Raw genomic sequence first — 15,819 nt, 5'->3', positions numbered from 1 at the left:
CCCCTCGGAAGAAAAGCTCATCAAGAAAGGCTGCGGTGGCTGTGAGCTGTTATTCCAGCTTTGATGGCGTGCTGAGCTGCCTCTCTGTGCGTCTCCGCTCGGCTTCACTGAGTCTTTGCCGGACCTAAACGAGGATGTACTAAATGGATGTTTGGTTTCCATGGAGCTCTCGCCTGTGTGAACGCATCCTTTCATCTGTTTCACTTTTCTGCAAACTGCTCCATGTATCATTTGTTGATTATATTCAGCATGTGCGAGTGTGTGTAGTTGATTATATAACCGGGGAGAAAACAAACTCCATCAAATGAAGTCGATGAGTTTTGATCAAGGAGGTGAGCAGAGACACCTCACACCAATAACATGCATCTCTGTGTTCCACTGAATGTTTTTCACATCAAAGAGAATCAAACGGTGCAACGGCGCGGTCTCTGTGCCTACCTTTGCCTCAGATGTGGGCTCCAGGTAACACAGCCGATTGCCCAGCCCCTCAGCAGCCAGGCAGAACTTGCGATTCTCCTTCTGGATGCAGGCCACGCACTGGAGCACCACTTCATCATCCTGTCAAGACAAAACGGACTTCAGTCTGTGTCTGTGCATGCGAGTGTGAGTGTGTGCGTCATGTCCCGAGAGTACCCCACTTCACCCACACACATGCCCACCCTGGTCCATTGATCACGGGAGACTAAAAATGTTACGCCTCTGGTTATTTGTCACCACAGTGGAGGAGCAAAAGGAAACTGCTGGACGAAATAACACGACTCAAAATATAACCATTATCTGAGAACCACTGAGTAGTCCTCATTAGGGATGCTCCTAACAACTAATTTTCTATGATTTTTAAATGGAAGTTTAAACTTCGACTAGTCAACTAGTATAAAAGTAACAAAACACTCAGAACACAGCCAACATTGAGCACAATTTAATCTATCTGGTTAAGCATCCATCCATTCATTTTCATACGCTTATCCAGGGTAGCAGGCCAAGCAATGCACCCCAGATGTCCCTCTCCCCAAAAATGTTTTCCAGCTCCTCTTGGGAGACCCCAAGGCGTTCCCAGGCCAGATGAGATATGTAATCCCTCTAGCATTTTCTGGGTCTACCCCGGGGCCTCCTACCAGTGGGATGTCCCCAGAACACCTCCAACAGGAGGCGGCCAGGAGGCATCCTGATCAGATGCCCGAACCACCTCAGCTGACGCCTTTTGACGTGAAGGAGCAGTGGCTCTACTCTGAGCTCCCTCCAGATGGCCAAGCCCCATTCTCCAGAAAATGATTTGAAATCATTAACCTAATTTTTCAGTAACAAAATCAGCCTCAAAATGCCACTGAAATATGCGGCACTTTGCACCATGCATTACAAACATAGCACATTATCCTACATAATATGAAAACAACTCCCTAATAAAAGGTAACAAAAACATTTATTGAAAACAATATTCTGAAGGAAAATAAATAGTTAGGAAACGTGCCTGATTATTACAATGGTATTTTCATTAGGTGAACGCAATCGCATAACATAATACTAATTTCAAGAATAAGTTTAATAACCTAGTATTGTGGTGCTGACAAAGGCAGCAACGTTTTATCAGCTAGTCGACTAATCACGCACATCCCTAGTCCTTATAGCGGTGTCATCTTTTGTTTTTCCTTGATTTCAAAACACCAGAAAGAAGCTGTACAACCACAAAAAATGACTTGTATAATTTGCTGTATATCTTTTAAATCTAGAAATCTTGGCATTTTTGACACATTTACACTGATGATCAGCTTCCTTATCTTAAAACCTCTGTATTTTGGGTGGTGTGACATCACATTTTGACAAGAGTTTTCTCTGAATTTTTATCAGAGACTGTATCATAAAGATGGCCAACATGACAGCCCTGAAAAAAGTGAAGCCAAAACATCTCTATTGCCCCCTGGTGGCTGGCTGCAGTAGGTCATGAACATCTGTCATTTTAAGTAGTTATCATCACATTAGTGTTGGTTTAAGTGTTAATTCTGATAAGTTTGATTATAATTAGTCATTTGTAGGGCTGGGCAATATGAAGATATCATATCTTTATCAAGATATGAGACTATATATCGTCTTAAAATTTTGAAAAAAGAAAACAACAAAAAACGCAACAGTAATCCCTACAGAGAGGGTATTTTGTCCGAAATATTGTTATGTTCGATTTTGTCTCCCAGTCCTAGCATTAATGAAGGGCTTTTGAGGAGATTTAAAAAATATCAAGATATATATTGTGTATCGAGATATACCCTAAATATATCATGATATAATTTTCAGGACATATCGGCCAGTCCTAATTATTTGATGCAATATCTGATTTACAGCTGTGTGTGCCAGTTGATTGCATGGGACCAATGGTGCTGCTCGCGAGTGGTTGTACAGCCGGAACATGATATTGTGGAGAGCCCTACTGCGTAGACTCTGGCTCCAAATTATGTCACTTTACTACAGTGGAAGGTAGTAGAGACGGGTTGTCCATCTTTATATACAGTCACTGATTAAACTGTCACATGTAATATTCAAGTAGCAGACCATATTGTACTAAAACTATACAACTAAACAGTCAACTGTACCACAAAGTGTTAATTTTAACACCTAACACATATTCCCCTCCTTCACAAGTTATCCTTTTTTCTCTGCCTCCGCCTGGCTAATTGGGAGGATTTCCCGTCTAAATGTGATGATCAAAAAGAGACCAACCATGGCTGATCCCTTTGAGTCGACCCAATCTCCTTTAGGCTGTTTACTCTGTTTATATGGTACAAATGAGTCAATTGATTGGAGCGTTACACGTTTAAAAAGAAAATAATGGTCTGAGTTAATTAATACATTTATGTATGTAAAGAGGAAGCATTGTGAGGCTTTGATGCTGCATTAGTAATTATGTATGAAATTATGTCTGCATATATTTGAGCATGTATGCCTGCATTTTTTTTATACTTCTGGATATATTCATCACAGAAAAGTCTTGTTGGACACATTGGATCGAGTTCTTTGATTAGTCCAAAATGCAATCACACTTAATCTGAAAACAGTGTCACAAGAATCTAAATGCAACCATTAGAGAGTGAAAATCTATATTTGCTAATAATTATGGCCGTCTTACACTGATATATAGATTAGAGAATTGCAGTAAGTGACTATCAGACAAGCCTTTTAAATATAATATTAGCATCAGCACAAACAGCCATTGGCACAGGGATAATGAAGGACTTTGTAAAAGTAACCATCTAATCAATGATTAACAACACTATCCACAGCATTTCACCACTGTGTTTAAGTCAAAGAAAGGCATAAGTAGAAACCATACATAACTAAATAATTAAATCTTTAATGCAAACAAGCCATGTGGGTATTACGCCTGTTTCATAGTGTATCAGTTGTAGCAGTTATATAAGTCAGCAGAGGCAGGTGTAGTACAGAGCAATTCTCCCAATATGCATCCTTTTGGGAGAACAAGGGCTGAAAACAAACATCTGATGCTGCTGTTGTGTAAATGGCTTGATTATGTTTATAGTGTTGGCCCTGTAAACGCTGAATTGGACATAGTTACTCTTCACGATAGCAGAGCAAGCAGAAATGTGCTGATATGGGCTGCTATGGGATGGGGATGGGGAGAGCGGGGGGGGGGTGGGCTTCTGCACAATGGCCAGCTGCATTATTTAATGTAAGGGGGATTGTGCTGAGAGCAGAGTGCAGCAGTAGTAGTAGTAACAGTAAAGCACTCCATTATAGTGTAGCATGATGCACGCGAGAGCGGGAGAGACAAAAAGAGAGAGTGAAATAAAGATGACTAGCATCGTCGTGTCTCTGAGTGCATGTGCGTGTACAGCTTTGTTCATAACATTTGTGGGTTTAGTAGCGCAGCATGAAAATCAATATGACAAGCCTCGGGCCCCTCAAAATGCACGCATGACACTATTTCTTTTTTTCTTTTGGAGCTGATGCTCACATGTGCCTCGGATGTGGCCCACAGAGAGATTCATATTCAAAGCACACTGTGAGCTTTTGTCTATGAAGAAAAAGAAATTGTGTCTTTCAGGATAATACCACATTTATTTGTAATGTGGTAAAAAAGTTTGTCTTGTAATATTATTGACTTTTGATTAGTAACGTGAATGAATTAATTCATTTACAGCATGACTTCCTATAGCAGCAACAAGCATGACTGAAAGATAAGGCGTTGTTGGTGGAGGTCTTGTTTTAAATAGTGATTTTCTGTACCACTGGCCTACACTATGAGATTTAGAGCTTGCACTGCAGGGGTGACTGGTTAGGCGGAATTTATACTTCTGTCTTGAATCAAGGCTGTACCTACACCACAGGCTCTGCATCGATGTGGAGCCTATGCCGTACCCTATGCTGTAGCCTAACGTACACCTCCCCAGAAATGTAACTACACATCACGGCGACGCAAACCTCCTGTCTATTCCTGTAAGCTGAAAACTTTTTCCTTCGTAGGTAACTAAGCTTTTATTTCCTTTAATTTCAACAAACAATAAATTGTGAAGACAATAAAGCCCCAACAAAATAGCATTTTAAATCTTATGTGTGATTTATCCTGTCTTCATATGAGCAGGGGAAATCTCCGCTTGTGGTTAGGCTAATTTACACAATGTAAAATGCCATAGGCTTGTGCTAATAACGTTAGCATCTTAGATTTGTTTAGAAAACGTGGTTAGTGTTTTACAGTTGTTTTGTCGTTGAACCGTGTGAGTTGCAATGGAGCCAAATTTTGTAACATTACCTTTGTTAAGTGCTGCTGTTGTTCCTGGCTTTATATGAGTAGAGGAAAAGTCCACTAGCCACTAGGCTACTTTATACAATGTAAAATGCCAGAGGCCTGTGCTAAAAACATTTGCATGGAAAATGTGTCCAGCAAAAGACAATTGCTTTGTCTGTGAATGCTGCGAGTTATAGTGAAGCTGAATGAAGAGTTATGCCACTTTCATGTCATATCAGGGTCAATCTTGTCACCCATTTGCTATCAGTCTGACAACAATTTTACATCTGGGGGCAATAGCCAGTGTTTCAGTATTTCAGGGTTTCCAGTGTGACCAGCAGATATCTGGATAATGGATATCCGAGCAGAGATTTCCTCTTCCGTTTGCTGGTCACTGATTACACAACTCAGAACCCACTGGCTATCAGTCTGACAATGATTAGCCTCTCGGTAATCTCTAAAGGTACAGTGCATGAATATGCATGTAGAGGGTTTTTTTTAAAGCTAATAAAAAGCTCAATTGTCACCAGATGATAGCCAATGGGTTGGCAGGTTACACTGTGGCTAATCCAATTCGCCTCTTTTGCTCTCCACATATACTGATTACCTGCATGCAAACAAAGCCCACACAAACGTGACTGGTCAATACTACTTGGTAGGGTTGAAACAAGTATCTGGTACATGTAACACATCATCCAAGTAAATGTGTCATTATCGGTTCTTGTAACAAAGGAAAATCCTCATTTCATGTCTTCTGATTCTTGTGATCAAATAATGATCTGAAGCTTAATACTGAATTCCTTCTGTAAATAGTTTTCTAATAAATAACAAATATAGCAATTTCTGATCAACTCATTTAAATTTCAGGTTTAAAATGGCAGCTTGCGTTTCGCTCCTACTCATTTCCGATTTAAACCTCACCCATTACAAGTATGTTCATGGATACAGATCGTTTAGTTTAGTTGAATAGATACTGATACAAATAATGATGTACGCACTCATCCCTACTACTTGGATCCTACTCCAATACCATAATCTTGTCCCGTTGCCCACAGATTCCGCATACATATTCAAAATCTGCTTACAGAGAATATGTTGTTACCTAAGTACAACTTTCTGACTTGAAATGAATGCTCTTATATTATCAATGCACAGTATTTTAAACACTCACAAGTTATTCACATAGGAATCTTCCACCTCTACCATTCATTCCTCAGGACATGAAGGCAGCATTAGGAATAAGGTTGGGTTCAGATAAGGGGAAATGCAAACTGATGGAGGAACAGACTTTGACAGAAGTCCGAGTGATGTGAAGGAATTTCTTCCAAAGAGAATGGACTGGATTGTCCATAAGTAATACAATTAACAATAACATATTTTCTGTATTCAAATCTTCATGAATATCACTATCAAAACATAGCATTGAATGCTTTACATGTATTTTTAGGCAATATCACCATCAGTCCATCATTATAATACACAGTATGGGATATATCTGTACAGCAGGATGCCAATACAATTTGGATAATACTGACTGCTGGAACCGATTGTGCCATTGATGAGACTGTTGACTTTGGATAATGCTAACAGTCTTGGATCAATATGAAAATGTTATTCAACTCAGATGCAGATTGAAATAAATAGCCCTCTACGGTAAATCAACACTTGGCCGGGATGGAACATGCAATCAGTCCCTCTGTTGGGGGAGCGAGTATGGGGTTGATTTGGGCAATATAAGGACAGCATCGATCCATGCACTGCATTCCTGCCTGTCTGAGTGCCAAGATGCACACAACACACACACAAACACACACACACATTCACAAGCTTCTCTTTAAACAGAGAGGCTAGCTCTCACGTCCCTGGGTCTGTCTTGCCCACGACTCGGCCTATTCCCCATGCCAACCCCCACACTGAAGTACAATTACGTCTCTGACGTTGTTTCTCTCTCTGTCTCTTCCCCTCTTCGTCACTACCCCCTCTTACTCACTCATCCCCCACTGCACCTGGCTGCTACAGAGGAGGAGGAGGGGGCACTCACCGCTATCAATCATTCATAAAGTCAGGCACTAAGTGATGGCAGTCAGACTGGAAGGAAAGAAGATGCTCTCCTCAATTTGGAGATGGGTCAGTTTACAAAATCTGAAGAAAACATCAGACTTTAGGGGATTCGGCAACTTTTGGCTGACTATGCACAGATCTCTATAGCAACAATGAGAAAGGTCAAGCAGAATCGGAGTGCTGTACAGAGCCAGAGACAAACTGGAACTTTCTGGTTCTGTCAGAGGTAAAGAAACCTAATTCAAATCATCACATTTACTTTTGTAAAATGCAAATGACTAAAAATACAGCTCTGCAATATGACCTTTCTCAACACTATGTTGTGTGGTTCACCTTTTATTTATCTAGACTGAAGCAAGGCCGAGAGTAAAGCCATGCTAGCAGCTCTGTGAGGTTGTATTTAGGCCCAGTGGTGCTTTATAGTTCCAGTGTGTGGGATTCAGGGGCATCTATTGGCAGAGGTGGAATATAATAACCATGACTATGTTTTCATCAGTTTATAATCATCTGAAAATAAGGATCATTTTCATTGCCTCATAATTAACCGTTTATATCCACATACGGGGTGCAAATTTGCTAATCCTAAAATAGCGAGGGACACACCCTATGCTCCCTATGATTGGCTAGTAGGCCTACTCATTGCCTTTGTTGATTGGATTGAGTAGGGTTAGGCAAGAGGAGTGGGATTGGTTAGGATAGGGATATGAATGTCATGGTAAGCTCATCAGAGGCAGAGTAAGGTGGGCCTTTTCTTCACTATCCTAGGATTCGCAAATTCACATATGGCGCGGTTCCTCTCCCAGTCTGTCATGTTGTCCTACAGTAGCCCAGAATGGACAAAGAAAACACTGGCTCTAGATAGGGCCATTTGTGTATTTGCATTTTTGTGACAGCCACTGTAATCCTCCTACACGCTTGGCACAAGAGAGAAGTTTCAGTTTTCCAACCTGCTACAGTAGGTGCCACTAATCCTACACACTGGACCTTTAAGCTAAGGCTACCATGCAAACATACTGACGGTTAGCATATTTAGCATAGCATTAGTTCAGGCAGGACATGATGTCAAGCTCCGCTCACATCCCAGCTACATCAGCTGATCTCAAACAGCCCAATCAACTGATGGAGCAGCTGATTGTTGAAGGGAGTCAGCTGACAGATCACATGATTCCTTTCACCAACCACTTGGTCAATCACATTCAGGGTGCCCTATTTAAACTGCTCTGGCCTGTTTACTGCTTTGCAACCCACCTCCACTCCAGCTCCTCCTTTTCATGCTGTGTCTGATTTATCAATGTCATTTCTGTTTGTCATTGATGCTGCTCTGTTCTGTTCCTGGGGGTCTTTGCTTCTGCTCTCCCTTTCTTAAGGCCCGAACATACTCGGGCGGAACGTACGCGGAACAGACTCCGCCAGGAATGTCCGCAGTCATTCGGGCTTCCATAGTCGAGCGCACTTCCGCGTTGTAGTTTCCTGTAAAAATGTCCGTGAAAAATCCCCGCGATGTGAAAAATACATGCTGAGCAGTCACTGGTGTGCGGCGCGGTCGTAAAATCTCCGCGGAGTCCGTTCCGCGTACGTTCCGCCCGAGTATGTTCGGGCCTTTAGGCTTTACATGTAGGCGCATGGAAGGGCAGAGAGGTATGCTCTCTCTGCCTTAAGGTGTGTGGAAGGTGTGTAGGCCTCGGAAAGACAGAGAGGCCCCAGAACAGAGCCATACCACCAAATATAATAGTGCAAATGGAAATAAAGTTTTCTTTGACTAAAGTGTTCCTGACTGAAGTACAAATTTAGCCTTGCGCACCATCTTAGTTTAGCATGTTGGCATGCTTACATTTGCTAATTAGTTTGAAACACAAAGTACAGCTGAGGCTGATGACAACTGTCATTAGTTTTCCAAGTATTTCAACATAAATTTGACATAAAAATGGCACTAGAAGCAAATTAAGGGGATCAGTAAAGTGGTTATAATTCATCCTGTGGGGATTGTGAATGTGTGTACCAAATGTCATGGCAATCTATGCAATAGCCGTTGAGATACTTTCTGGCTACAAAACCTTCAATATGAGTGAATTAAAATGCAGAAGCGACTATCGTCACAAATGTGACATCAGAGCTTCAGCTCTCTGTAGATTAAAGGACACAATAATTCTTTAAACAATGTGAGAAGTGAGCCGAGTGTCCAAGGGCACCTTGAGATTTAATTCCACTCTATCATAATACACCCCCTCTCATACAGTATCCTCTCACTCTGTCTTTTGTTCTGTATAAATACATGCCTTTGTCATCGCCTGTGTATATGTGTATGCAGATGTGTGTCTGTGTGCATGTGTGCGTGTGTGTCTGTGTGTGCACAACAACAATAACGTAAAACTCCTATGAGACTTGTGTGAGTAACGCTGGAGCATATCAATGAGTGGGCCATGATGACAAGCTTATTTTCTCTGTTTCAACCAATCGCATGCTCCTGGTGCACAGGCAAATAATGACGTTGGTGGAGAATTCTGCATAGTGACAGGTAGGCAGGCACGCCAAAGGTCCCTCAACAGTGAGCCAGTCAACCAATGAATTCAGGGTGAGGTGAAAGACACTTTCCCCTGTAAACCACCACAGTCCTGAGAGTGTAAACCTGCCGGTGCTGCCCTACAGGCCTGACCCTGTAGTGCTGCTGGCATGGACTCATTCACAAACAATACTGCACCTAAATAAATGATCATTATTGATGATAGTAAGGAGTGATTACAGAGTTTAGAGGCACGTAATGGGTTGTTATGGCTCATGAAAAAATAATCTTGGCATTAGGCCTGTTATAAATGTGCAATTATTTAAAGAGCATTTCTTTTCTCTGCTTCTCTGCTCAGTTCTTGTTATGCACATATAGTTTTTGATTCCAGCCCTCCAGACAACAAAGATGAGAAATCCAGGGTTTGTGGAGTGTACTTATTCTGGTGAAGGCTCCCTCTTAAGTGCTGGAATAAGTAGACATGGCCTGAACCAAAACGCTCTCAGGAGGAGTCTGGAGTATCTAAGCCTTTGGTTTGAAGAGATGTCTAAAGCATTTTCAGCAGGTAGTGCAGTGCAGTGCATGCCATCAGCTCATGGAGAGAGACTCTTACCACCTTATCGTGCACTGCGCAGGGCTGCAGTGCTTTGCCAATGTATTCTCAAGTACATCCTGGAGGCGCTACAACAACTACTGTAAAGCCGGAGTCGCAAACTATCTTACAGACACAAACAAGCTGGAGCAAGAGAGGCAAAGAGCAAAGTACCTCTGCAGGAAAACAAGATTCCTCAGTATTTCATGTGTTGCTCCAATGGCTCCCATAAGGCTTTTATTACCACTGCTTGCACTACGTTGCACCCGGCACTCTATACTTATGACATTACCATCCTTTATTTTCTTTCATGTAAGATATTCTACCTCAAGTTTAAAGCATCAGTGCTGCAGAGAAAGTGAACACTGCATAATAATGAGGACTTTGGGTGTACAGTGTACAGTGTGACAACTCCCATAGGATAGGAACAACATGACAAGAGGTGTCATCATTAATGTGCCCCCTGTTTAAATCCATGAAACAGATTTTGGCTTCTTGATGCTTTGACACCCGACAGAGCCAGGAGCCATGCATCCATGTCAACAACATGCTCCCTTAAAATGTGGTAAACAAAGCTTGCATGTAAAGCTAAATTGCAAAAAATTGCATCAACCCAAACTCAACTCAATCCTGTGTGTGTGCCAGAGTCTGACGAAAATGCATCGGTGTGAGAGGGTTTGTAAATATAAAGGAGTTCATAAAGAAAAGGCAATTACACCTCCTGTTAAGAAGAAATTGCCATTGCTAAGTATGCCCCAACAAAGTAAAGGCTTGGTGGTGATAAAATCCAGACTCCACTCCTGTAGCTGCAGCAGCTCTCTGCTCCCTCCCTCACTCTTTGAGGTCAGATTTGCTCTGTCTTCTTCAGCTTGATCCTGTGCCAAAGAATCAACAGCAAACTGATCCGAGGGTGGCACCGAGCAGCCCTCTGGGAGAAGGTTGAAGGGTATGGCAGCGCAAGCGAGAGGAGAGGAGGAGGAGGAGGGGGGGAAGAAGCACATAGAGTGATGGAAAAGATCCTGCAAGCCAAGCCAATGCACCACACACACACACACACGCAAACACAGCAGACCACAGCACTTGCCTCCACTTGCCTTTGTCCCAGTGTGACATCGTTCTACACTGTACTGGCTAATAAGGCTCCATCATCACCAGGGGCCTGCTGCCAGTCAACACTGTACAGAAGCTGGCTCACACGCCAAGACTTTGTTCTGGACAGATTGATACAGCTGGTCGGGCACTGCAGAACAAAATACAGCTGGGCAGTGGTTGCACCCCTACATGCTTTCACTCCCACCTTGTCCTTCTCCTCTCACACCCACTCACACAGAGGAGGTAAGACCAGGTGTTTCCCAGGCTATTAGAAGGCTATTCACAGCAGTAACGGGAGAGAAGAGGACTGCAGTCTATGATGCACTATTTAAACATGGGGGAATTATTGGCCTAACCATCCGTTAATGCTTCCTGGTCATGTTAGGTGTAGATTAAACATATTAATATGACGTAACATTATGTGCAGTACATTTTTATTCCTTTTCAGAGAGGCATCATCTACCTGTGAATCACAAGAATCCAAAAGGAGTTAGGACCAGGTCAGCATGGCAGCACAACAAATCTGCATATACGAGGACCCGCTCCCCATGTAAATATAAACTGCTCATTTTACGGTCACAAAAGCAAAAGGATTCTTATTTTCAGGCGATTATAAACTACAGAAAATATACGTATTATATTATATTCCACTCCACACTAAACCTTTACAGTCCCCCTCCAGGCACATTTTGTTTGACATGTTTTTCCCACATAAAAAGTTAAAAACTATAATTACTGCCTTCCTGTTGTATGCTTCCACAACCCAGTTAAGTTTCTCTTACAGTTTATATCTATGTCTGTGAAAACATAGATGCTTCACACACATCTTCCCCCCCGGCAGCACAGAAGATCTATACAATCAGCACAGTTTCAAGGTGGGCTCCCAAGATTAGTGTCACCAAATCAGTATCTGACCAAATGCCTTTCCTTTTGTTCCTGAGTTATGACGTTGAGTAATGGCCTGAGAAGTCTTTTTGCAGAATATTATGATGTCACAGTGAAGCTAAGGTCACAGTGACCTTTGACGTTTGACCACCAAATTCTAATCAATTCAGTCTTAAATCCAAAGTCGACATTTGTGCCAAATTTGAAGAAATTCCCTCAAGGTGTCCTTGAGATAAAAAGAATGAGATGGATGCAAGGTTACAGTGACTTTGACCTTTGGCTATCAAAATCTTCTTAATTCATCGTTGAGTCCAGGTGAACATTAGCGCCAAATTTGAAGGAATTCCCTCAAGGTGGTCTTGACATATTGCGTTCACAAGAATAGGCTATGACAGACGAGGTCACAGTGACCTTTGACCAACAAAAGCTAACCAGTTCATGGTAGAGTCCAAGTGGACGTTTGTGCCAAATTTGAAGAAGTTCCCTCGAGGCATTCCTAAAACATTGTGTTCACGAGGATAGGGCGGATGGCCAACCTGAAAATATAATCCCTCCAGCCATGGCTATCGATGGTGCAGAAGATTAAAGTTAGCATTAGAGGAAACATCTGAGAAATTCAGCCATATGTATGAGCCTCAGCCAAACCCAGACTCAGATGAAGAGTCTGTTGTGCACCAAAGTTGGTGACGAGCAAACTAATCAGATTCGTAAGTGTAGTTAGCATCTTTTATTTATGTTGTTTGTTAGCTTCTTAGCTTTCAGGCTAACTGGCAGTGACTGACTCAGCATTAACGGTTGTGAAACATATAATAATATCTGCTACCATGGGGTATTTAGTAGCTAGTGGAAGATAGCTTCGGTCTAGTTTACACCTAAAAACTGCACACTCTACCATGTTTGCTATCAAAACTTTCACTATGCTAATGCTAACTCTGCTTTCTGTACTGATAAGTCCGCTCTGTGCTGGACATTTTAGGTTGTGTCCCCATGTCAACACGTGTTTCCTGCAGCAACTGGCTTTCATATTAGCAACGTACCTAGTCCAGCTTGGCTACTGCACGCTTGAATCACCTCTCTAGTGACAAACTTTGCACAGATACATATCAGTACAGTCAAGGTCAGTTATTTTGGGTGGGGGACATGAACATAAGTAAAACACATTTGGTATTTATAGGCTGAGATACTTGAATTAAATTTTCATGGTGCAATGTGATTTAGAAAACGACTTGTTTGAAAAGTTACTAAGAACTTATGAAGGACATTTCGCAGAAACTTAGAGGTGGATTTATCAGTCCCTGGTCCATCATACTGTATTTATTAATGAGAATCAAATCAAGGTCACTTTCTTAGAGCCAACACTTGGACCGAAACTATTTGCAAGACAATAATTGCAGCAGGATATTTCCTTTTTACATCGCTTCCTACGGTCCTCCAGTATCAAATGAAGCACTGTAGACAAATGTTTGTTCTAGAATATTCTGGTAGAGATTACACATGCTTTCTGCTAGCTTACTGTTGGAGTGATTCATAGACTTGTAGCTTAATGCTCTCTCACACTGTGGTGTGACACCAGCAGAGATGGAAAGAGCAAGAGAGAAAAAAAAAACTTGGACTCGAGGAGCGAACCTTTGTTCTCGTGACTCAGTGTTGCTGTGTAAATGGGAGCGCTAATGCTCATCTTGAGGCACACTGCTGAACACACTGCCCCCAGAGCACAGACAGAGCGAGCGATGGAGAGAGAGAAAGGGAGAAAGAAAGGCAAACAGAGCTACGGAGAGTACAAGGAGCTCGCACACACAAACATACACATCATTAAAATCCACAGGCCAGAGTGACACCGTAAATTAATCTCGACATTCGCTAAAATTTCAGCCTGCTTTAAAAGCTCTGCTAAGGGTGCTGAGGATGACAGCTTTACAGCTTGTTACTGAACAGTGTCAGTGGCCAGTCGCTGGCACAGAATGCATGCAGCTGCACTGTGGACTGCACTGGCATGGATACAAAGTGCAGTTTCGAGAAGCATTAAACACATTTCCTCTTTGTACGCAGTGTGCTCTACCTGTGGATCCAAACTTAGAAGCTGCAAATATCAGGTCAAGAAATTCAAGTTTGTTTACATATAATGTGCAATATCTCAATGGACGTTACGGCAGCATTTCCTGAACCAGCCCAACCTCTATATTTACAGCAACTCTTATCTCTCTTTTTCAGCTTGGTTTGAGGCAGGTAATTGGCTGAAAAATCCACCGATGCACAGTCGACTTTCTAAGATTAATAAACAAGAAATACAACTGCAAAATAATCTAATCTGCGGTGGTTCAATAGTCCCATCCATATTTGATCCTCTCAGGCTGTTTGTGTGTCTAACAGTCATCTGGCACATACTGCACTTCAGACCTGGACTGCCTAATCACTGTAGGCAATCTAATTACACAATCACCATACACTCACACTATACAGCTGTGAACAGCGGCAGCCATATGGACAGAGGCAATCCATCTCAGAGATTAGACGGGTATGGCGATCACAGTGAGCCAAATAGCTCCGGGTGAAAAATGGCTACATCTTAAACTGCACAGAAGCTTTGTAGCTGCTGTTAGCTTCAAAATGTTTGGAATATATCAGAGCGTAGACGTTACGTAAAAGTTACGGTATTAGTCCGTGAAAAATGAGGGCTGCTGCTACAGGTCATGTGAGGAGAAAGTTTATGAAACAAGTGTTGCTAAGTGAGCCCTGCAGGCAGATCAAACCCCTCCCAGGTCTGAAGGCATTAAGGCTGTCTGCATGCCTCAGTACCAAAGGAGCAGAGGGGGGCTGTAAAGTGTTTCATTGCACCTAGCAGCAGTGCTTCTCCTCCCTGGCGGTGGCTTTAATGTGAAAGGCTAAGTAAGCATTTTCATCACTTCCTTGCTTTAGGCTTCCACTGTCCATACTATTGAACAGAAACAGGAAAAAACATGGTGATGAGACATCTCTGTAATGTTTTTAAGTGCTGTGACATGAGGCAATGACTATAGAAGATTGGGCGAGTATTGCATTTTTTCCCTGACTGCATGATGGCACTGGGGATGCTCAGGGGCAATATGTGACAGTGCTATAGCTGGGGCTTGCACCGGAGAGACCAAAGGAACAAACTACTTCTGAATCCCTTTGCTTCCTCTCCACAAAGTAGCCTAGGTTACCGGGGGAATTGAGACTTTTTGTGGCGGAACACAGAGAAGGGAAAATAGGCTGCTTCTACTTTCTGACAAGCAACGTGTTGTATTTTTAGAGGAAGAGCCTTCCTGGAGGTCCAAAGGGAGAGCAGCACTAACAGGTGCATTTGTAACCATCCTGTGTCCAGGGAGGCAAAGCCTGACTCACTATTTCAGCTGCGTGACGCTACAGAGAGTCCGAAGTGGTGTGGAGATGGAAATTGCATTTTACTTTCGGGTCAAGAAAGTGGAAGTACTGTACATGTGACCTAGAATATCAAAGAGAGCAGTGATTGCAGGTGTTTCGGCCACGTCACAGCCTGTGGATTGGTTAATCCACAAGGATAGGATGCCGTATCATTTGCTATATCAAACTAGAAAGGTTCGATGTCTACAGTATATAAGCCTGTCAATGTTTAAAAGAAGTAGTTTGACAAATTGGGAAATAGGCTCATTGGCTTTCTTGCCGAGAGTCAGATAAGACTGAAACTGGAGCCAGGACATGCTTACATCAGTTTAGCATACATATAGTATAAAGCTTTATACCTCCTGAGGCATGGTATTCTGTATTTCTGTAATCTCCTCAATTTTTTACTGGCGAATTACGCCATTTTTTTATATCTTGTGCTGTTGTCAGGCATATGGTTGCTCCATTTGAATGATGGTAAGGGCACAAGTATACTGGCTGCATGGCAAAAACGTACGCGTACATAGTGTGCTGCGCCTGTGTGTATACTTGCTGCAGCATGGTCGTTCGTCGACG

The 15,819-nt window shown here is 42.4% G+C and overlaps 1 protein-coding gene across 8 annotated transcripts in view; it reads right to left on the bottom strand.

Moving 5' to 3' along the window:
- LOC117267239 (ryanodine receptor 3) overlaps window positions 1-15,819 on the bottom strand; it is a 168,041-nt gene that overhangs the window by 137,617 nt on the left and 14,605 nt on the right. For all 8 annotated transcript variants that reach the window (XM_078175018.1, XM_078175022.1, XM_078175019.1 and 5 more), the window contains exon 2: window positions 439-558. In XM_078175018.1, the coding sequence (XP_078031144.1) occupies window positions 439-558 (120 nt within the window). The remainder of the gene's footprint in view (window positions 1-438; window positions 559-15,819) is intronic.

The sequence above is a fragment of the Epinephelus lanceolatus genome, chromosome 15 (assembly GCF_041903045.1).
Source record: "Epinephelus lanceolatus isolate andai-2023 chromosome 15, ASM4190304v1, whole genome shotgun sequence".
In the NCBI taxonomy this organism is placed as follows: domain Eukaryota; kingdom Metazoa; phylum Chordata; class Actinopteri; order Perciformes; family Serranidae; genus Epinephelus; species Epinephelus lanceolatus.
Note: the sequence above shows the minus strand (reverse complement) of the source record. Positions and strands in the feature narration are given on the sequence as shown.